At 42.8% G+C, this 22,729-nt stretch overlaps 4 protein-coding genes across 6 annotated transcripts; 2 read left to right on the top strand and 2 right to left on the bottom strand.

Moving 5' to 3' along the window:
* Window positions 1-3,216: 3,216 nt before the first annotated feature.
* On the bottom strand, window positions 3,217-10,188 carry LOC111331077 (uncharacterized). Of its 2 annotated transcripts, none has more exons than XM_088740668.1 (6): window positions 6,235-6,434; window positions 5,810-6,061; window positions 5,358-5,529; window positions 5,056-5,204; window positions 4,698-4,892; window positions 3,217-4,611 (listed from the first exon to the last, which is right to left on the bottom strand). In XM_088740668.1, the coding sequence occupies exons 1-6, from the start codon at window positions 6,284-6,286 to the stop codon at window positions 4,463-4,465; spliced, it is 969 nt and encodes a 322-aa protein (XP_088596794.1). In that variant the 5' UTR covers window positions 6,287-6,434; the 3' UTR covers window positions 3,217-4,462. The 2 variants fall into 2 exon arrangements, with proteins under 2 accessions (XP_088596794.1, XP_088596795.1); XM_088740669.1 differs by lacking the exons at window positions 3,217-4,611; window positions 4,698-4,892; window positions 5,056-5,204; window positions 5,358-5,529 and adding exons at window positions 7,241-7,775; window positions 8,270-8,474; window positions 8,587-8,764; window positions 8,922-10,188 and having other exon boundaries at window positions 5,926-6,061; window positions 6,235-6,449.
* On the top strand, window positions 3,481-4,031 carry LOC111331079 (uncharacterized). The gene is made up of 2 exons (XM_088740672.1): window positions 3,481-3,647; window positions 3,866-4,031. The coding sequence occupies exons 1-2, from the start codon at window positions 3,481-3,483 to the stop codon at window positions 4,029-4,031; spliced, it is 333 nt and encodes a 110-aa protein (XP_088596798.1).
* Window positions 10,189-12,612: 2,424 nt separating the features above from the next.
* On the bottom strand, window positions 12,613-20,134 carry LOC148718809 (uncharacterized). 2 transcript variants are annotated; one of them, XR_015993861.1, is made up of 2 exons: window positions 12,828-20,134; window positions 12,613-12,692 (listed from the first exon to the last, which is right to left on the bottom strand). XR_015993861.1 is itself a non-coding variant. In XM_088740665.1 (2 exons), exon 2 carries the CDS (start codon window positions 19,490-19,492, stop codon window positions 13,124-13,126), a length of 6,369 nt encoding a protein of 2,122 aa, XP_088596791.1. In that variant the 5' UTR covers window positions 19,493-19,815; window positions 19,951-20,134; the 3' UTR covers window positions 12,668-13,123. The 2 variants fall into 2 exon arrangements, 1 of the variants encoding a protein (XP_088596791.1); XM_088740665.1 differs by having other exon boundaries at window positions 12,668-19,815; window positions 19,951-20,134.
* A 7-nt stretch (window positions 20,135-20,141) lies between these two features.
* On the top strand, window positions 20,142-22,607 carry LOC148718808 (uncharacterized). Its single transcript, XM_088740666.1, has 2 exons — window positions 20,142-20,212; window positions 20,571-22,607. The coding sequence occupies exon 2, from the start codon at window positions 20,644-20,646 to the stop codon at window positions 21,853-21,855; it is 1,212 nt and encodes a 403-aa protein (XP_088596792.1). The 5' UTR covers window positions 20,142-20,212; window positions 20,571-20,643; the 3' UTR covers window positions 21,856-22,607.
* Window positions 22,608-22,729: the final 122 nt, after the last annotated feature.

The raw sequence follows: 22,729 nt of genomic DNA, 5'->3' as shown, positions 1-22,729 counted from the left end.
GAGAGGTGGGCTTAGGGGGGAGAGGTGTTGAGACAGGTGGCCGCCAGCTTTCGATCTCCTCATGACTGCCCTGATAATGTCTGGCCATTCGGAGTGTGTTCTTGTATCTCTGACCTTTGAAGATAGAAGAATCACATCAATGAGAAACAATATAGAGGGTTGACATGTGACAGTACCAACTTTCAAAGACCCTGGTTAGGCATTGTAATCTACAAAACACGGAGAAACGGTCAGACGTACATTTGTGTTCCATTTTATGGACCTGTGTGAGATGTTGGGGCAGGTACTCCCCAAGAAAGTTGCAGCCCTCCACGGGGCACCACCGCCTCCTCTTCACCTGAGGTACGCTCTTCTTCTTTGCGTACTGTCTGATAGGGCCAGATTTCTTTGAGCCTGCACAGGACAGGGCAAAGAGGCGCTCTACGTCGTCCTTAGACAGCTTGCCCTTGGAGTAGTGAACCTTGAACAAAGAGCAGTAATGAACAATTTTAACTTGCACATTTTGATTATGACTTGATGTTCTGCATGGGGACGGGAACACAGATTACACATAATACTAGGTGTACCTTGGTCAGATGTCTCTTCAGATTTACTCTAGAGAAACCCTTACAGCCAGGAACCAGACAGGGCCTCTTTCTTCTTGCTGTCTTGCCAGCGAGGGTCTTCGGCTCTTTCTCGGGCTCTGCCCCCTTTTGACTGGTCTCCCCCTCCTCTTCGCTCTCACCATCCTCTTGCTGGCCTACTTCAGCCTGGGGAACCTCCCCGTCTTCGAACGTGTCTGTCTCCTAAGGAAGTTAGGTGAGAAAGTTAGTTGATTGATTTCTTCAAGTTGAACACCAAAGAGCTTGTGATGAAGCTAGTAAGAAGGTGCGCCAACTAACCTGGGTTGACCAATCAGGGTCTGCGTCACTATCATTGGTCACATCCCCCTCCCTGTTGGCCTCTCTTCTCATGGTCTCGACCCTTCTCTTGTGGAGCCGCTGCACGCTGCGGCACATGGCCACGGATCTGCAGGTATCCTTCAGGACGTTATGCGCGCGTGTAGCCACCTCTTTGCCTTTAAGGCTTCGGGAGCACTTAAAGCGCCTTTTGGCGATAGACTGATACACGTATTGGACGTGCGACATCATCCTGCATGTGACGGAGCTGACGTGGCGCAGGTTACAAAACTCAGTGGCCACCACAAAGTTATAGAAGTCATATAGCGCCATGGCCAAGGACTGCCCCGTGTCTGTTGGATAATAGGCGTCGGGGGGCTGAAATTCGATGCCTTGGCTGATGTCAAATGTGTCTTGGGCATCCCGGTCGTCCAGGGGGGCCTGCTTCATGAGGTTGATTACATCGTCCAGGTCCTCGGATGTTGTGGACGTAGGTTTTTCCATTTGTAAGCTAGATGGAAGAAACACCTGACAGGAGCAAGAACATAACGAAAGGGAAAAAAAAAAGGAGCCTGAAGTTGTAATAAAGGTGTCCAAGTTCCAAAAAAGGAGGTCCATCAACATCGTCACAGCATGAAAAACGCATAAAGAATCATTCAAACATGAATAGGAGATCCTCAAGCTCTAATAACAAGGGCCCTCCAACAACATCACAGCATAAAACAAGCATCAATCATCATTCAAACATGACTAGGAGGTCCTCAAGTTCTAATAACAAGGCTCCTTCAACAACATCACAGGATAAAACATGCATCAATCATCATTCAAACATGAATAGGAGGTCCTCAACTTCTAATAACAAGGGTCCTCCAACAACATCACAGCATAAAACAAGCATCAATCATCATTCAAACATGAATAGGAGGTCCTCAAATTCTAATAACAAGGGTCCTCTGACAACATCACAGCATAAAACAAGCATCAATCATCATTCAAACATGAATAGGAGGTCCTCAAGCTCTAATAACAAGGGTCCTCCAACAATATCACAGCTTAAAACAAGCATCAATCATCATTCAAACATGAATAGGAGGTCCTCAAGTTCGAATAACAAGGGTCCTACAACACTAAAAATTGCACCAAGAGGGGTCACTTTAACTGACTATATCTCCTCTCTAATAAAATATTTTGACGTGGTTCTTCGCGAGTAGTAAGTCCATAGATTGTGCTGTCCAACCACCAAACATGTTAGAAAGTAGTTAAATTCCATGGACGCGAGGTGTCACTAAAATTGGTCATTTTTGGGTAACTGGGTACTTCATTTATTCTAGTGCGACATAAGAAACATCTCCACACAAGGCCTTCTCCCCCTTTCGACGATCCCTTTGTTTGAAAGTCTCAAGTCAAAACCCCGAGGAGATAGAGGGAGTTAAAGTGTACCTCGACTTGGTGTAAATACCGGGAGGAGCCTGGGACAGGACACTCCAGTCCGCCATTTTGAACAAAATTTCAAACGCTCAGAACTTTGCGCGAATTTAGTCGATTGCAATGAAATTTGGCTTGCACGTAGCCTTTGCCAAGACCTTACCAAAGCAGTATTACAATACGCAAACAACTGAAATAACAAAAAGTTTTATACGAATGACGTCCTAACAAGTGAACGAAGGAACCAGGGGTGTCCAAACCGACACCAATCGGTTCCTTGCTACATGCACAAAGAGGTCCTCGGGTTAGATAAGAGGTCCTTTAACAACATCCCGATTAACAGTTCACCCTTAAAGTGCTACTACGACGAAAATTTTTGTTTTTGTTTCCGGGTTTTTTCAACATAAATCTTTTCTATATGTTTAAAATTATACAATTAGCGAAAAACTGGAACGATACTTGCGTGCGGGGGCTGGAAATTTCCCACTGAAAAGTGCGTAGATACCGTCCGCCATTACAAAGTTCGCAAAACAATAGCCCGCGAGATCTCTTAAAGCGGTCTTGCGTTTGACCACGTGATTTATCCACTGCTCCGTAGAAACATCAACCAAAATATTCGCATTTGGGAAAAGCTTGTGTGTTTAGAGCCGTTTATAAGACATTTAAGATGTCATCTCCGTCGAATTCCTCTTCCTGCACATCTGAAAGTGATCAAGAAAGTTTTATAGTTGACGAAGTGATTGGGGAATTTTCTGAATTTGCGCCGTACGACGACAGTTACGAACCTCTTGCCACCGAGGAAGAAGCCGCCGTCTACAACGAAACAGTTCACCGCGAAGAAGAAGAGGAGAAATAGTTTCAGCGAAGATATTCGGGAGAGGTGCCAGCGAATGAATGGTATGGTATTATCATGGATTGTAGATTTATATTTTTATTGTCCAATTTCCAATACCCGTCGTAAAATCGTTGCTATGTGATTAACTGTAGTCCTGATTTTATGCGATAGTTTGATTAAAGCGGTCAGACAAGTAATGATTTTATACCGACGTATTTTTCTTTCATTTGACAAAATTTTCACATTATTTGCAGGTGTTCGTGCTCAAACTGCTCTGTCAGCCTTGTGAAAAAAGCGGAGGAGTGCATTTGCTGTAAAGAGATAGGTCGCTGCGAAGAAGTCATGGAAGAAGCCATTGGAGACTTGAACGTATGCATAACCCTCCATCTAGGGTTTGAAAGCGTCTGCTTAAACCGCCACGTATTGGAAGTGGCTTCACTGGGCCTAAAAACACGAGCTGGAAAGTCGTACACAACTGTTCGTGGGCAAAGCAACAAAAGTGATGATGAGTAAGTTGGGGTATTGTTGACTTTGTATCGGAACGATCGAACCCTACATAGCATTGAATAATTGATACATCTAAGCTTATCGCCTTGGACTGATCTCATATAATCACATTTTTTATTTTCTAAATGGCTTTATTGACCCCACTGCTTATTTTTAAAAGGAGTATTTATTTATCTCCAATCCTTCCTTGAATGAACAGTGATGTTATTTCCCTCACTAGATTCCTGAGGTCTGTGGCCTATCGCCAATTTACAAGACTGCTGTGGAGTTATATTGGTAGTTCCAGGGGGTACCCCTTGCCCTGTTGTGTCTACAATAAAATCAGGAAACAATTTCCGAGTGAAAATGGCCACTACCGTGGATTCGAAGATGAAGAAAATGAATAATAAATGCACATTTTGCTCTTGAAAAGTGTCATGTGTCATTGGGGCCAATAACGATCTGCAGTAGTTGCTTGAATACTCGTCCGCAAGCATTTTGTTTACAGGACAAGCAAACTTGGCCCTTATGACCTCGTTTTGGTGCCACTCGCCCCAGTTTATACCGGTTGACGGCCATTTTGGAATAAGGTCTATTTTATGAGCCATACTTCACAATTCTCAGCCACTTACTCGCTTGTTGTTGAATGACAAAATTGCCCACTGTGTGAAGCCCTGTTCTTCTAGCGTTCAGTAAACTCAAGTTTAGTGGCTAGGAATTGTGATGTTGCTCCAATTTTCAGGAACACAAGTAATACAAATGCAATGTAATTCATCCTGAATATAATTAGTTTTAATTGTTTCTTTCTTTTCACTTGGCTTGAATTTCCACAATTTGATCATTCGTCATCGGTCATGTCACATTGCCCTATTTTGTGACCAAGTCTTCTTTTGCCACATTTAGAGCAGTGAGGAGGTCGTCTGCCACTGTTAGATGTCTGCCGAGTTTGTCTCCCTGAATTATCTAATGTCATCTGAATTTCATCCTCTGAAATTTAAACCATACATTCTAAGGCAAACTATTTTAGATAACTACTCAAGGGTCGAATGGCATTTAATAACTCATGTGCTTACCTGGGCAGGTTGGAGGACAAAGAACTGTTGTTTTCTCTTTTCTTGTCTGGTATTTTGACAAGGCGCCTTCCCTGCTTTCTCTGTCCAACATGGTGTTTATAGGGTCTGGAACCTCCCCTTTCAGTTCCTCCTCCAACAATTTCAGCTCTGCCCTGGTTGTCTTGGTAAGAATGTCGTAGATGTCAGCAACATAATCTGGATAATAACAAAATACCTCGCTTAAGATGTTTCATATATCTTGGAACAGTATCGACTTTTTGCATTGTTATTAGTGATTTGGAAGGATCTAGACACATTCCATAACACATGGCTATGGTACACTTTTTAAAGAATTTTCATAGTACTTTCTTTTTCTTACCATAGTTTGCTGAAACCTTTGCTTCTCTCACTGTGGCCTCTCCATCCTTAAACTTGGGGTATGTCACTCGGAAAGTAGGATTTTCAACCTCATCTACTTTTGTTTCCCTTTTTATATTGCAATTAAAGTGTAGGGCAGCCAGTATTGTTCTGTGAAAATACAACAACAACATAAACGCGGAGTGTAGCTACCGACTCAAATGTAAGAAAATCAGAGCAAATAAAATAGGTTAAGTTGTTCAAAGATAACAATCCTTATAACTATTTACTATTACTTTGAGAAGACTGATCAAGAATCCATACCTGCAAAACATACCCAGGTATGAGAATGCGTACATCTTTGGGGCAAACTGATTTATCACAGAGTGGTATCCCTCAAGAGCACTGGTTTGTTCCACAGAGGATGCCTTCTTAATTGCTTTTGTAAGACTAGTTTTGTTGAGTGCAGCACTTAGCTTTTCATATGCTTCTGATGCTGAAAGAGAATCAGAAATTGGTCTAATGAAAGTATCCACATGCCATGATTCTCTCCCAAAGCTAGCTTTTGTTCTTTCTGTTTTGGTTAATATTGTATAAGATCTAACTGAAAAGTGAACACCATTCACTAAAACACATAATCCACTGAAGTATTAGGAAAATTGTGTCTTCATGATATGATATCAGTTGGTTATACGTAAGGGTAGCCAGGAATACTTGATAATGTGGCCACATGCTTTGCTATCAAAAATGACATACAAAGGAGATGTTTGTCATACCTTTTGTCATCCACACCCGGGGACTGGTTATGTCACCATGAGCACATGTATTAAAAAGTCTGTTTGGCAGTTCCTTGTGCCTGTTTATCACATGAGAGAGAAAAGCGGAAAACTTTGCAAGCTTTAGTTCTCCAAGATGTTCTGTGGTTGAGGTAACAGCCCAGTAGAAATGTCGTACACAAGCTCTTCGCCACCTCCCAATTATCTCACAGCCTTTCTCTTTGCTGAGTTTGGTCAGTACCTTCTGGATCTCTTGGAATGAACACATGTATAATAAACATATCAATGACTAAAATGGTCAGTACATGTAAGAAATTAAAAATGCTAAAGGAAGAGAATTGTTTTGTTAAGGGGCATGTGCTGTATCTTTATACTTATTGTAGTAAGTGTTAGCATTTACAGATACTGCAATAGAGGTTCCTTACTTTTCCCAATATGCCATATATCAAAGAAATTAGCTACAATTGGCTTCCCCATATCTCGACATTTTTTTTGGACAGTCTTCCCTCATCCACTTGGCAAACGAGGTGTGTCTGTCAGAGATGAATGACTTTATCGACAGGCCAGTCCCCAAGAGGAAGGTAAATGCTTTTTCAAAGGCAAAGAATTCCATGCCAGAAATGTTTCCTGTTTCATTGGCCTAGAGGGGAGACATAAATCGGTGCACTTGTGAATAACCTGACAATAATGCTGTTTAAGTTCATGGCTTTAGAAATTATGGCCTCAGGTTCATATGATTACATTGTCTAGATCAATCATCAGATGCAAATAGGGAGGTTAAAGTATATAAGTACTGCTAGAGCATAGTTACCACCTGTTAGAAGAATATGTTAAGCATATCCAGCTCTTTATTAGTACAGAAGTATTTTGGCAGAGACGAACTAACTATAGGTATGGGGGAATAGTTATTAGCAGGGTTTTTGAGATAGAATAAATATATGAAGTTCATATATTTTGAACTGCGGTATTAGATACGTATGATGCACGATCCTCGCAGTAGATAGCGCTATTTATGCAATAGCGAAAATCAGACCTGAAAAAAATCAGGCCTGTACGGGACTCGAGCCACTGACCTCTGCGATACTAGTGCAGCGCTCTACCAATTGAGCTAACAAGCCAACTGGGAGAGCGCATCATACGTATCTAATACCGCAGTTCAAAATATATGAACTTCATATATTTATTCTATCTCATTTATCACTTTCACAGGTTTATTACGAACCAACTTAACGGCCTGCTCCCAGTTGGCTTGTTAGCTCAATTGGTAGAGCGCTGCACTAGTATCGCAGAGGTAAGTGGTTCGAGTCCCGTACAGGCCTGATTTTTTTTCAGGTCTGATTTTCGCTATTGCATAAATAGCGCTATCTACTGCGAGGATCGTGCATCATACGTAGCAGGGTTTTTGTTTGACAGTCTGATTCAAAATTATACCTGCACAAGGACAATGTGGATGATAAGCCCAACTGTGCAGCACAACATTGTATAGGTACCAAACTTTGCAGAATGTCCCCTACTGTCATGGCGACCATCACCAGCCACTACCACTTCCTTGTTCCTCAGTGTCTCCAGTATCCTCTTCTGGTATTTTTGCCAGAAGGAGATAATGGAGGGGATCAGGTGCCTTTGGTGATAATAGTATGTTGGCTCATGGTAAGCCAATATACCCTTGTGCATAAATACCAATAGTACCTTTCGGATGGATGCCCCAGCACAGAGCACTGCAAAACTTAATAGCAGGTTACCTGCTGGAAACTTTCCTAGCAGGTCTGGTTGACTCTTCCAGACTTTCGTTTGGCTACAATTACTGCAGGAACTTTCCACGGTTAATAAGGTACCTGTCTGTGATACAGAAAGTTTGGGTTTGGGAAAGAAGCACAAGTGGCAGAACTGAAACAAAATAAGAAGTTTGGAAAGGAAAACAATTCCCTTCGGTTCCTCTCGAATGTTTTTTCCTTGTAGATCCAACCTGTAAAAAATGATTGAAAGGAAATACTCATTTAATCATAGCATCTGAAATAATAAAATAACAATAACAAAATGATAAACATTTTTATTGTTTTTCTCAGGGTGTTGCCGGTTTTTTCAACTTGTTGTAAACCTGGCTAATTGTGGATTTGGTTCTTAATCTCACATAAATTCTGAAAAATGCCTTTTTGTAATAATTCTGTTGATTGCACACATGACAACTTTGAGCCCTCAAGCTATCTAGCCCACCCAAGTGGTAGAGTGGACAAACCAAACACTTAGGACTGGGACTTCCAGTCTATGGGCTGGCTATGTCTCTCTTTTTTTTTTTTTTTTTTTTTTTCAATTCTTATCTGATTAAATTAAAAAACGAATTTCATGTATTCTTGCGCTGAAATAGATCCTCTCATACTGGATTTAGTTTTAAGCCTAAATCACTTCCCAAAGTATCGTTAGAGCAAAGATGGGAATGCAATAGATTCTGCATCTTTGTACCTTGGCTTCTGATGAGTCTTCACTGAGTCATCATCTTCCTTTAGTTTTTTATATTCATTTTCGATTTCTTCAGGACTCCATATAGGGTCTTCGTCACACTCAAACTCTTTGTATCCATTGTCCTGCATTTTCTGCTCATCTTCTGATTCATCCTCTAGCCCTAATTCTGTCCCATTTGTTATTGCCCATGGATCAGTTTGAATAGCTTAAACAAATGGAATGAAAACATTTTATCACCATATTGTAATTATTATTAAAAAATTAAATGGCAGTTATGCCTTAATACGACTAATCAACATAAATTATTGTTGACTCACCAGTATTCACCATCAGCGACTGCTTCGGCTCTTGTATGCTCTTAAAGGTTTCAACCCACTGATCTTTATTGGAGGTTAACTTATTCTACATTCTTGTGACTTTGCCCTTTAACTGAGTCACCTCACTCCTCAGGGTTTTGCATGTTGTGCAATTCCCAGCATGTCCAGTTGGAGTATCCTACAAAAAACAAACCTCAACATGAATACAGGCTGTAATAGCAAGACTTAAGAATTTTTGTGTCTTAGTATTGCTGTTAAATAACTGCACATGTAGTTTTCCATTGTTAAGATAATACAAACATGCAACTAAACAGTAATTAGAGTTATGAACCTACCATGGAAACCTGTTCAACTTCAGGAATCGTTAATGAATCATCAATCTGCATAACTTCATCTATATCCTGCAGTTTTTCGAATCCCTCAGCCTCCAGGATCTGTATGGTATGAGTACCCTCATAGTGCCTAGAATCCCTTGGCTCTCGAGTGCTGTCATAGGACCTTTGAAGCCATCTCGGCACAACACTTATCTTGCCCGTCTTAGTCCCAGTGATGCAGCCCTCACTTTCAGGATTTACCTCAACCAAAGAACCCTGACTTGCATTCAGAGCACCCTCGACTTCTGGAGACCACTCAGGGTTGAGATTTGGAGCTCCCATAGTGTCAGCACTCTCCTCAGGTGCAGAACTTCCTTTGAAAGAGTGCACCTCCTCTTCAGGATACAGACTGTATTGAAAAAAAAAAAACCCGCAAACAGTAACCGAACTTATAGAATGTAGAAATCAGACTAAGTCCATTTTTGGTCGTTTTAAGACTTGCGTGTAACTCAAAATTTGCTGATTTCTTGGAGGGAACTTTGGAGTACTGTCAAATCTCATAGTAACAGCAAGGTAATATCTCAAAAAATAGAGAGCCGGATTTCTATGTAGCTTCACTTTCTCTAAATTTTACGCTTGCGTGGAAAGGTCTGGGAATTGGGGAATTGACTTCACGTCCACTCAGCGCAAATACCCATTTTTTCACCAATGCCCGTTTTACTGTAACTATGAGAAGAACGCGGAAAAGTATGAAAACACATGCAACCATATGTGAAGTCTAAATAGTCAGCGCATTCATTACACGAATATTGAACAACGATGCCAGAAAAAAAATGATGTCACAGGTAAGTGAGGAAATAAATATTATGATGATAAGCACAGCGCAAATAAATTGTAATTTCACTCACCGATCATCGACTCCGTTTTGATAGTGTTTCAAAGGATTTTTTCCAAATAGTTGGAAACTTCCCCTTCTTCAACTTTCTTTTCATGCCTTTCATCGGAAAAGCAAGCGTAAAACAATCCCTTGTGAAATGCTCGGAGCACACTGTAAATTTTCCCACTGGCTTGAAATCCTTCCGATGAATAGACACGAACCTTTTCCACTTTAGTCTAACGCTGCCCGAATCAGGAGAATTATGAATAGAAATCCCCAATTCATCGTTCTTTATGTTTCCACAGTCCTGAACAACACAACGTCTACCAGGCATACTTTCGCTTTAGTCAAAAAACCAAAGAAAGAACGTCCAAAAGCTTCCAAAAATATCTCGTCCTGAATGCGAAATTAGCCACGTACTCCCGGTCATTTTCTGAATCGAGTAATGGCGGCAGAACATTTACGAAACTTGTAGTGCAAATAAACACACTTCCAGATCATATTTCGGACTCCAAACTTGGCACGGTAAGTCACTTTTACATATATTTTCGAAATATGTAATAAAAAACGAAACCCCAAATTTGATCGTAGCAGCACTTTAAACTTCAAGCAAAGCCTGCCCAGAAGCGTCCGTTTTCTATTGGAGGAAAATGTTTCAGGAAGGTGCCCGAGCACCTTAGAAACGTATTCCGATAAGTGAACGTCCTCTGCGCGGTCTGTAAAGGGTGCAAAAAACTAAAAAAAAGGCAGCAATTGTTTATCCTGTCAATCATGACTCAGCGCGAATATAACTTGTATACTATCTTCTAACGGTTCATTTTGTACGTATATGTCATTCGTATCGTATCAATCTTTCTAATACACACATTGCGTTTTTAGAAAGATCATTTAACAAATTCCTTTATTTCTTTTTCCCCATTTCTGTTCATCAAAGTATTTACCTCTGGCCGTTTTTGATCTCCCATCAATTTTTGTTTCACAACGTTGAACGAGCCAATATTTATTTTTGTTTTTATTGAATTATTTTTTTCCAGGTACCCCCGGGAGATTTTATTTTATCAATAGCACAGCGACACGTATTATCTAACACCTTCATTTTTCATGCACTAGTTGACCTTAATACAGTACTTGTTCTTAATTTTAACGACCGATTAAGGCTCCATTATGTCATAGACATTTCATTTATTTACACTTTTGAGCAGCAATTTTTTCAACTTCATTCTGTCTTTCCCAGTTGTGTTTTTTATTGTTTATTTTCACATTTGTTATTTGAATACATCTCCGTTAGAAGTAGATTCACCATTCACCAGGGGATTTTAGAGCGAAGGCAACTCATGCATTTTCACAGTATCAGAAACCCACTCATAAACATTCATCTTTTTCATTTTTTGTAGATTTCACACGAATTTGTTATAGAATCTACCATAATCCTCTTAGAATCGTTACACCATTCTCTTTCATCTTTACCTCTTGAGGAATGCAATTTTTATGTAAATTCACTTTTTTCACACCCTTTCGAACAATCCTTTTTATCACACATTAACCCTGATTACACTCTTAGTTGTATATGGAATCTTTTATTTCATATTTACGTGCTCCCAGTATCAATGTATGCTTTTATCATACCGCCACCTAATCCTCTCCAAATCCCTTTACTACCATTAGTCATTACTTCACAGTCAATTCATCTGCAGTTGCAATTGTATCAATCCCTTAGGTAATACCTTTTGTTTTTTCATCTTTTTAGACTCATCTACAAGGAGTAGAATCGTTTGAATTTTATTTTGGATTTTTTCAGAGTTACTTTTTCACACCCGTTCCGTAAACCAATTTTGTACACGTGTCTACTTTAAAGATGCATGAGTTTTTAATAATTTAATTTCAATTCTTCGAACTACAATAACTATGTTTAATTACCCTCCCATTCATCCAAATCTAATTTGGTCAGGAAGTGCCTTTAGTAATGGTTGGCGCGATATTCGCTTTCATTCATTTCCTTTATAATTTCTTTTTCCTAGACACCTTCACTGTTTACTTTTCCTGAATGGAACTACAGGCAATTATTTTATTTTGCAGTTTTTCTTGCGAGACATTCCTTCAAATCGCGAACTCTTTATTTTGTATAATGATACCGCATTTTTTATAGAAGGTAATTGTATTTACCATGTAATGCCACATGTATGTTTTGCACATCGTCCCGCAAATGTAAATGGCACGATGTAGAAATGATTTCGTGCCGTCTCTTTAGGCAGATGGGAACGTTGACATAACCCAAAATGTTACGTATGACTTCTCAGGGCCCACACACTTTTTTAGGCGCACACAAATCAAATAGATACTTGTTCTGGTACAGTAATTCACAATCGTTCAAAATTCTCACGTCGCTCATGATGCGTTTGCTTTACCGCCCTCGCTACGAATGATGAGAAACTGTCTATCCCTGAAGTTTTTTAGGGAATATCCATCGGTCGTTCGTTGACGAGACGCCGTCAAGAGAATTGACATCTCGGACAATAGAGTCCTAAAGTGCTTACGTCACGTTTCCATAGCACCGGAATTCTGTGGTCTAAACAAACCAATATGGCGTCCCTAGCGTGACACATTGTCGTTGACCTTGAGCACTTCAAGAGCTATAATAGCGCATTTTGTCCTCCAATAATAGAAATAAGATAAAGAGAATCAAGATAACCTTTGGCCTTACTATTGAAGAGTATAATAAGCGGACAAAAGCACCTGGTGAGCAATAATTCGAGTCAAAACGCAACGGAGACGAAGTTTGCGATGGGCCAGTGTTTTCATCCAGATTGCAATCACACATCTGAAAGCCACTGAATAGGCGTTCCTGTCGAAGCCTATCCCAAAGTCGATAAGAACGTGACGAGGGACAGAATCTTTGTAGAAATCCCCGTTTTATTCTGAAAACAATCAGTTAACGGCTAAATCACAATGCTGCTAAGGTTACGAAAGTTACCAACATACCGACAACCGGCTAAAATAACTAACAAGAAATCCAAAAAATAAGAACGCCAAGATAAAACAACAAAGCCTACCGATTATCGACGTTTGGTAAAGGATCCGGAGGCGGACAAGGTAAAATTAAACAGCTTCGAAAGATACAAAATAGCTCGAGCACATGCACGTGGAAAAAAGGAGCCGTGTTTTTTTTTTTGTATGCCCGGATGTCGGGTGAGAAACCGCTGTCCAAATGAGGGCGTTGAGCATAGGCCTCAACATGCTCCCCCCTTTGAACTAGCTAAACTTAAGAGCACGTTCAACAAGGCTACTCGGATCCTAACAGTTCGTAAAAGGCTCAGCGTTAAAAAAGGCAGACACTAAATGTTCGTTGCTAATTTGACTCCTCCAGAAGACACAACTTTGAGATTGGACGCAGCAGCGTCGAATTCTTGGTCTTGATCTCGGCTGTACGAACCAGGCCATCCTTGCCAGGAAACACCTTTGTAACTCGACCTAGCAACCAGTGACCACGAGGGGTATTCTCTGTTACAACAAGGACCAGGTCGTTGACAGCCAAGTTGCGCCGTTTGAGAATCCACTTCTTGCGCTCCTGAAGCAGGGGTAAGTATTCACGCAGCCATCTAACCCAGAAGTGGTTTGAGAGAATTTGGCCCCTTCGCCATTGCCTGCGGGAATACAGGTCTCTGTCTTGGAAATCTCCTGGCGGCAAAGACATCCCTTTTCGTTGTTGTAGGAGATGACTGGGAGTAATGGGTTCGCAGTCATCAGGGTCGTCGCTGCTTGGGCATAAAGGCCGACTGTTGAGTATTCCGACTGTCTCAGCAAAGACAGTTCTGAGGGTCTCCCTGGTAATGAAGGCATGAGGGTGACCTAGGATGGCCTTCATGGTACCACGGACACTCCTGATGAGTCGCTCCCACACCCCGGACATATGGCTGGCGGTTGGGGGGTGGAAATGCCACTTTGTCAATGGTTGGCAATGCCATTCGACATCTTTCTCATGCAGGGATCTCTGAATGATGTTGTGGTCCAGGTCTTGAATGGCATCTCTAATTTCCTTTTCACCACCAGTGAAATTGGTACCATTGTCACTCCAGACTTCCTTGACGGCCCCACGAATGTTAATAAAGCGTCGCAGGGCTTGGATGAAGGCGTCTGACTCTAAGGATCCAACATCCTCAATGTGGATAGCCCTGCAGGTGAGACAGACGAAGATGCATCCATAAACTTTCTCAGAGCTACGACCCCTCTTGACGTGGAAGGGACCGAAGAAGTCCACCCCCGTGTAGGTAAAGGGTGGCTCATGAGGTGTGAGTCTGGGCTTCGGTAGGTCTCCCATCATCTGTTTCATGACACCTTCATGTCGTTTGCGGCAGGCTATGCAGGAGCGTAGTATACGTCGGGTCAATGCGCGGGCGTTGAGAATCCAGAATTTCTGACGCAGTGTAGATAGCACATGTTCCCGACCTGCATGTCCAAAGATCTCATGGTGATGTCGAACAAGCAGTGTAGCAATGGGATGCTCGCTTGGGATCACCAATGGATGGATGGCTTGAAAGGCTACTGGTGCATGTCGTAGCCGGCCTCCAACGCATATTGTACCATTGACGAGGATTGGACTAAGTGTACTTAACTTACTGTCTTTCTTCACAGGTTTACCAGACTCCAAGGCTTCCAGCTCTCCTTGGAAATACTGCCGTTGGACCCTTTTTATGATGGCCTTTGAAGCGGTGAGCATCTCTGTTAATCTGATCCCGCCATGGTTAGATATGGCTGGTACACTGCATTTGGACCTGACAAATTGAAGAAAACGCATGATCAATGCCACAGTCCTGACCAGCTTAGGCCATGAGGAAAACTTCCTCAACAATTCATCCAAGGAGGAAACAGCTGTAGCTGTTATACTCTGATTGGTTCTCGGAGTGATTACTTCCTTGTCATTCTCCAGGATGTCACCCACTTTGCGGTGAGGCCAATGTTCCTCTGTTTGCCATAAGAATTTGGGTCCAGTCCACCAGCGGCATCCAGGGTGAAGGGCTTCTATAGGCATGCCTCGAGATCCATCATCCGCTGGATTCAGGGTTCCTGGGACATGATGCCACTGATCGGGTGTAGTATGCTCATGGATTTCCTCTAATCTGGTGGCAACGAAGCGATGGAATCTTCTCGTTTTGTTCTTGATATACTGGAGCACTGTTAGTGAGTCGGTCCAGAAAACAATGCAGTCGATGGGAAAATCAAGCTCAGCCCTAATGAGGTTGCTGGTTCGGACTGCCATCAGGCTCGCCATGAGCTCGAGGCGTGGGATGGTTGGTCTCCTGAGGGGTGCATTACGGCATTTACCGAAGACAAAGGAGCAGTGTGTTTGGTCACCATGGTTGTCACTCAGTCTTAAGTATGCAGAGGTTGAGTAGGCATACTCACTTGCATCGCTGAACATGTGGAGTTGAACTGTGCAATTGCTCGGCATACTTAAGTTCCTGTAGCAGCGAGGTAACTGGATCTCCTCAAGCTGTGGAAGAGAATGTGTCCAGCGTCGCCAAACTTTCAAATGGTGGTCTTGGATTTCTTCGTCCCATCCAACCTTCTCTTTCCAGAGATCTTGAATAAGCACTTTGACTGGGAGCACAAATGGTGACAGGAATCCGAGAGGGTCGAACAGCGAGCTTATGGTGGAGAGAATTCCACGCTTCGTGGCAGGTTTGGTGGAAGTCACTGTCTTGAAGCAGAATACGTCCCTCTCAGCATCCCAGTGAAGACCCAAGGTACGATTGATTGGTAATCTGTCCAACTCAAGGTTAAGAGTTGGATTGGCTCTTTCTTGGGAAGGAAGCGCAGACAGAACCTCTCTTCTGTTGCTCAAAAACTTGGTCAGGTGAAAGCCGCCCTCTTTCAGCATGGCAACCAATTTAAAGGCAAGGGTGATTGCTTGATCAGTTGTCTGAATAGACTTAAGGAGGTCGTCGACATAAAAGTTACGACGGACGGTTTCTGCAACTTCGCTGCCATACTTGTCCTCATTATCGTCAGCAGTTTGTCGCAAAGCTTTATTGGAGCAACAAGGGGAGGATGTGGCACCAAATATGTGGACCTGCATCTGGTACTCCTCGGGTTCATCACTGAGATTTCCAGTCCACCACAGGAACCGAAGGGCATCGCAGTCTTCAGCAGGTACCCGAACTTGGTGGAACATCTGTTCTATGTCTGCAATGAGAACAACCTCCTCCTGTCGAAACCGCATAAGAACACCTGCTAGGCTGTTGATATAATCTGGACCTTGTAGGAGTTCATCATTCAACGAAGTGCCTTGAAACTTTGCCGCTGCGTCGAACACTACACGGATCTTGCCTGGTTTGTTGGGGCTAGTAACAGGATGGTGGGGAAGGTACCAGGTCTTGTTACTTCTTTGTTCAGCATGTTCTTTAGTGAGCTTACGAGCATGGCCTTTGGCAATGTAACCATCGATAACTGAACGGTACTTCTCATGCAGGACTTCATCCTTCTCAAGGCGTCGCCCCAGGTGACGGAGACGTATTTCAGCCATTGCGCGGTTGAAGGGAAGGTCAGGTGGATCACGTCTCCAAAGGAGTCCCATGCAGTAATGGTCATTTGACTTTGAAATCGTGCTGTTAATAACCCGTTCGGCATACCTGTCTTCAACTGACATGGACTTGTAAGGTTTGGTAGTGCCAAGAGACTCCGACTCCCAGAAGAGTTCAACTTGATGGTGGAGGGAAATGTCATTGGCGGAGGTATGGATGTGGTAAACATTGTGGCACTGTTGTGTCGTTCTTTCACCTGATCTACCGAGGACAGCAAAGCCAAGGCACGAACGGATCGCGATGGGGTCATTTGGTCCTCCATGACGAACCTCCAGGGGAACAAACACTTCAGGAATATTTGTCCCTATGATGAGTGAGATCTTCTGCCTTTCAACTTCCGGAAAAGGAACATCTTGAAGATGCGGCCATCTTTCTTTGCTTATGGCTATGCGCTGGTGGCGCAACGGGATGTTGAGCTCTTTCCCAGACCACACTTCCTTAAGCTGAAGCTGTTGTGGCTGTTCGTCAATGAGAGACTCAACTGCAAGATTAACCCTTTCTCCCCTTTGAAGCTCATTGCAACTGCTCACAGTTGAGAGGAGTAAATGGTCAGGTCGGCCACGGAGTCCTAGGGAGCTGACCAATGATGGGTCCACGAGAGTGACTTCAGATCCGGAGTCTAGCATTGCGTAAGTGGTAACAGCCAACCCATTACTGCCAATTACTCGCACCGGTACGACCTGTAAGAGGACTGTTTCTGAATCCCCTGACCCTGCAGTGGCACAGACAGGCGTTGAGGTTGTGGCATTGACTCCTGAAGCTTGGTCCTCCGAAGTAGAATTTCCAGGTGTCTGCTGAGCCTGTGTTTGATGAAGGAGCGAGTGGTGGAAGGCACCACATCCTTCAACTCGACATCTGAACCTGCTGGGGCAGGTATCTGTTGAGTGTTCGGTACCCTTGAGGCAGTTAGGGCACAGCCTCTTCGTAGTAACGAAGGACATCCTTTCCTTTGGCGTCTTCGCCTTAAATGCTTCACATCGGTAGAGTGGATGTGCTTGACCACAGTGGCGACAGCTATTTGTTTTGTCTCTGCCTCTCTTTGGAGGCGTCTTAGGTGGCGGCCTCCCACCATCGTTGATATTCATTGTGTATTTAGGAGTGTCCATTTTCTCATTTGGTGGCAGCCGTTTGTTCTTGGAGTTGTTATTGTAGTTGAACTGCTGGGGTTTGCCACTGACTGGGTGGTTAGCAATGTTTGCATGCTTGTTCACAAAACCAACAAAATCCGTCAGAGTTGGGAAATGTTGGCCCTTTGTTTCCAAGTCACAGGCCAGTGTGGCAAACTTGTCCTGAAGTGGCTTTGGTAGCCGTTCTGTCATGTAAACAATGTTACCTTGGTTGACTTGCGACAGACAGTTCATGGACGTTAGCGTTGCAAGGGCTCTTGTAGCAGTATCAGCAAATTTCCGAAGGTTGATCTTGTCGCTGACAGATATGGGAGGACCCTTTACCAGACTGTTGATGACAGAGTTAACAATCACACACGGTCGTCCATACCGTTGTTCGAGGATTTGCAGTGCTTGATGGAGTCCATCTTTGGATGTCTCAAGGCCTGCTACTGCCTGTTTGGCGTCCCCATCTAAGAACTGCACTAGGCGAGTCATTTTGCTGCTATCATCCATATCTTCTCGTGACATCACTATGCGCTCAAAGCGTTGCTTAAACAAGGGAAACTCTGCAGGGATGCCACCAAATTTCTGAAACTGAATAGGTGGGAGGTTTTGGTTGTATGCAAGCTTTTGTTGAGTGGTTGAAATCTCTTTCATGGCTGTAGCAACCATGGCAAGAACTTCTCCCTGAACAGAAGGCATGGGCGTTGCATTCACACCTGAGGTGCCCAATGGAGGCTGAAAGGGCGTTGCCCAAGGAGAAAGGCTGCTTGTCACGGGCACGCTCGGACCACTAACAGTAACAGATGAAGCACCACTCTGAGAGGTGTTCACAGTCGTCACTGGTAGTTTGGTAATGGGTGGAGGCTGATAGAGCAGTGTCGGCGGAGTGAGATTGTTCATCACAGGTGGGCTGAGACCGCTGACAGCGGCTGTGGACGGAACACTGGTCTCGGGTTTATTCAAGGGCATGATTGAAACTTTGGTGGAAGCTGACATCAATGAACTCTGCACTACGGATGTAGACGGATTGGGCTGCACGAAAGAAGCATGGCCACTTAATACCAGTGGACTCAGATCACTCGCCAAGGTTGTGGATGAAACACCAGGGAGGTGTGCAGGCATGGCCGATACATCGGGTGTCACTGGTGGTACAGAATGCGTGACAGAAACCAACGGAGGATTAAGAATGCTGCCAGACAAGGGTGGCGCACGCTCGAAAGATGTTGACTCCACTAACGATGACTCGTTGTCTGAAACTCCCCCTTCCATTTCTTCCGTAAGTTTGGCTTCTAAGTCCGTAATGGCAGCTGCCTTTCTTGCTTCGGCGAGCTTGAGGTCTGCCTCGGTCTTTAGGGATTCCAGCCTAATGATGGCCTTTAGTTCCTCTTCCTCGGCTTCTCGCATCCGGGCAAGTTCACGTTGTTTTCTTTTCAGCTCTAACATCCTCATTTCTTCTTCAATTCTCCGTTGTCTCTCTTGTTCCACAAACGCAAGAGCCAGTTGAGCCTTTTCCGCCTCTAATCTGCGGGCTTGTGCTTTCGAGCTGTAAGTGCTGCTTGAGCGTCGCGATGATCGGTGACTACGTGAGCTCGCGAGTCCCTGATGCCTTAAACCAGTCGGTTTCTGCAAATCCTCCATTACCCACTCATTGAACTTGGTTGCTGCGTTGCAAATAAAGTTTTCAACACTTGTAGAAAGGCTTGTCCTTTGCTCAGCTAAAATGTCGAAACGTTCAGCATTTTCCGTTCTTTTGCCTGGTTCAGCGACATCCATAAATTTATTGTGTGACAAAACGAAGTTCTTCCACAGCGTTTCGTAATGGTCGAACCTTTCCTTTACTAAGGTCACATTCGACGGGTCTTCGTCCTGTAACAATGTTTCAATTTCGTTCTGAACTTTAGTAAGAGAGCCAAGGTGACCAGCACGAGAGCGCTGCAGGGATAACGCTTTCTCCCGCCTGACATCTTCGGAATTTAACAGTGTGGAGGGTCGCGACTCGCGTTTGTTGACATCGTTGTTTTCCATTTCACAAGGAAGGAACTTCTAATTTGCTAACATGTGAATTAACGAAGGTGGAACGTATCGAATTTTAGCGATTCGCTGAATAATTGTGGTGTTTTCGACGGAGGTTGTCGCTTGTGAAGGTGAAGGTTATCTAGCCAAGTTGACCTTGTGCATGCAAGCGAATCTCAATAGTTAATCAGTGAACGGCGCGATAATTGCTATCGAGACGGCGAAAACAAAGCTAATCGAATAAAACCATGAATAGGCGTTCCTGTCGAAGCCTATCCCAAAGTCGATAAGAACGTGACGAGGGACAGAATCTTTGTAGAAATCCCCGTTTTATTCTGAAAACAATCAGTTAACGGCTAAATCACAATGCTGCTAAGGTTACGAAAGTTACCAACATACCGACAACCGGCTAAAATAACTAACAAGAAATCCAAAAAATAAGAACGCCAAGATAAAACAACAAAGCCTACCGATTATCGACGTTTGGTAAAGGATCCGGAGGCGGACAAGGTAAAATTAAACAGCTTCGAAAGATACAAAATAGCTCGAGCACATGCACGTGGAAAAAAGGAGCCGTGTTTTTTTTTTTGTATGCCCGGATGTCGGGTGAGAAACCGCTGTCCAAATGAGGGCGTTGAGCATAGGCCTCAACAGCCACTGCTGCCGATTCTTTTCGTTTCCAGACCAGAAAAAACATAAAACACTCTATGATAAGTGGATATCATTTGTAAGGTGAGTATTTTTCGAAAAATATATATTTCGATGCTGTACCATCGATTAGAAATAGCTGTTTTTTTTTTTATCTCAAACTGATTCACGATTAGCTGTTTCTCTTTCTTGTCTTATTTGTTTTCTCGCGGCTTTGCCTTTCCTTGTCTTCAGTCTTGATCTAAGATTATTTAGTTACTAAAAAACTATATGATAGTTGTGAGTATCAAAGCTTTTACACTAACTAGTATTAAGTAACAAGCTCAGAGAAATACTCGCTTCGCATTCACGTCTTAGACTACAAGGTTAAGCATGTGACCAACTAAACTTTGGGTTTTTTAAGCGCAAGTATAGTAACTGCTTCTGTCTTTTTCTGTTATAGGAGAGGAGATAGAAAGCCCAGCAAACATTCGCGACTTTGCAGTTGTCACTTTAAAGATGGGCGAAAAGAAAATATGCCAACCATCAGTGACAGAAACAGGCACAAGCTGTTTGATAGTTTGGACTTGCTGCCAGGTACAGGACCAACACCTCCCAGTACACCTACCCCCAAGAAAAAACGGAAAGTGTCTGCCGAGCCCACGAAATTACCAACTGTAGCATCTGTGCTTGAAGAGATTAAAGAGAACTCTGAACCATGTTCCACTGAATGCTCACAAGAGGAAAAGACAAGTTCCAAAGAAGCTCTGCTGTCAATAGAGCTTGATATGACTTCAACAGAACTTGCTAAACACAAGGAAATGTCAAGTTACTATAGTGCACACTACTCTGCTAAGAGCTTGAGCCCTGAGATGATACGGATGGAGACAGGTCTACCCACTAAGGATGTTCTTGATATTGTTGTGGGATATGTTTCAAGATTCAAGGGTGAAATAAACTATTATGCTGGATGGAAGGTTGAGGGGATCACACTTGAGGACCAGATATTTATCACTCTGATGAAACTGAAACAAAATTATACCAATCTACATTTAGCCCAGTTGTTTTCATGCAGTGTTGCAACTGTTGCTAACATAGTACTAACTTTTGTCCATGTTTTGCATTCTCTCCTGTTCAAAGACATCATGACAACCGTGCCATCTAGAGAAAAGAACAAGATGTGTTTGCCATCCTCTTTCACTGAGTACAGCAGTTGCCGCATTGTGATTGATTGTACAGACATTGAAATTGCTGCACCTAAGCTCATGTCCCAGCAGAATGCTACAAATTCCAGCTACAGGGGAATGAACTCTTTCAAAGTCATTATAGGGGTTGCCCCAAATGGAGTTATAACCTATGTTAGTGATCTTTTTCCTGGCTCAGTCAGTGACAAGGTCATGGTTAAAGAGTCTGGGTTTTGTAAACATTTGAGTGCTGGTGATCTTGTTCTGGCAGACAAAGGTTTTCTCATCAGCGATGTAGTTCCAAGAGGTGTTTCAGTGAACATACCACCATTTCTCAACAATGGAAAGTTTACAGAGAGTGAGGCAAGGGCGACAAAATCAATAGCTCGATGTCGCATCCACGTAGAGCGTGCAAATGCAAGACTTAAGAGTTTTCGCATCCTTGGCTTCATCCCAGCATTTTTGAGGTGCCATGCTGACAAGCTATGCCAACTGTGCTCAGCTCTTGTTAATTTGCAGTATCCATTGATCAAGGATGGCTGCGAAGACTTTGAATTTGACTGAATAGAACTTTTTTTCAACTAAATTATAGTACAATGAGTTTTTAATATTATTTTTGTATTACTAGAAGCCCTACTGTAACAGATCAAATGGTATTGACATAGCTTTGGTCAAAAATATGATGTGGTCAGTTTTACATTTTTCTGATATTCATCTCCTTTATGTTCATTAATACAAACTACTATGTGTTCTGTGAAAATAGATTATAATGAAATCCAGTGACATTCTTAAATTGTCATTTCAACTAAATCCAGGTCAGGGGCATGTGACCAGTATGGAATTCTTTCGTCCAGTAGTTCTAAGTGTGAAAGTCGTGCTGGCTGAAAGGTTTTACTTTTGTGTCTGTGAAGCTGGGAGCCTGAGTCCAGGTGTATAAAACTAAAGCCACACTTAAATTAGCTTTAAGGGATGGTGAGAGGTAGTCAGAAAAAATAACCTGTGCTGCATGGATTTTGTTTTGGCTCCCTCCCCTTCCCTTTGCATTGCTATCCAAGCCTACTTAAGCGTGGCATAAGTTTTATGCAACTGGGCCCTGTTGAGTAACCAGGATAAGTGTTACCAGCTACCAGTAGCCATTGGTTGCAAAAAAAAATTGTTTAAGCTTGCTTTCAGGAAGAATGTAATTTATTATTAAGTTACTATGCTAAATGGAAAAATGTGGGTTCTTTATCTTGTGTCTCTATCTGAGTGTAGAATATGTAATGTTATATTAAGAAATTAATGTATGAAATTTAAAAAAATACCTTTTAACATTAGCTACTGCCTATTTACATTAGCTCCCACTCCCCCCCCTCCCCCCCACTTTGATTATGTCCAGCATCTGTGCACCACTTTTCAAAGTTCTCCCTCGGTAATCTTTGGGAATAGTTGATGAAAG

This window comes from Stylophora pistillata, chromosome 12 (genome assembly GCF_964205215.1).
Source record: "Stylophora pistillata chromosome 12, jaStyPist1.2, whole genome shotgun sequence".
NCBI classification, from domain to species: domain Eukaryota; kingdom Metazoa; phylum Cnidaria; class Anthozoa; order Scleractinia; family Pocilloporidae; genus Stylophora; species Stylophora pistillata.
This window is presented reverse-complemented; position numbering and strand designations above follow the sequence as displayed.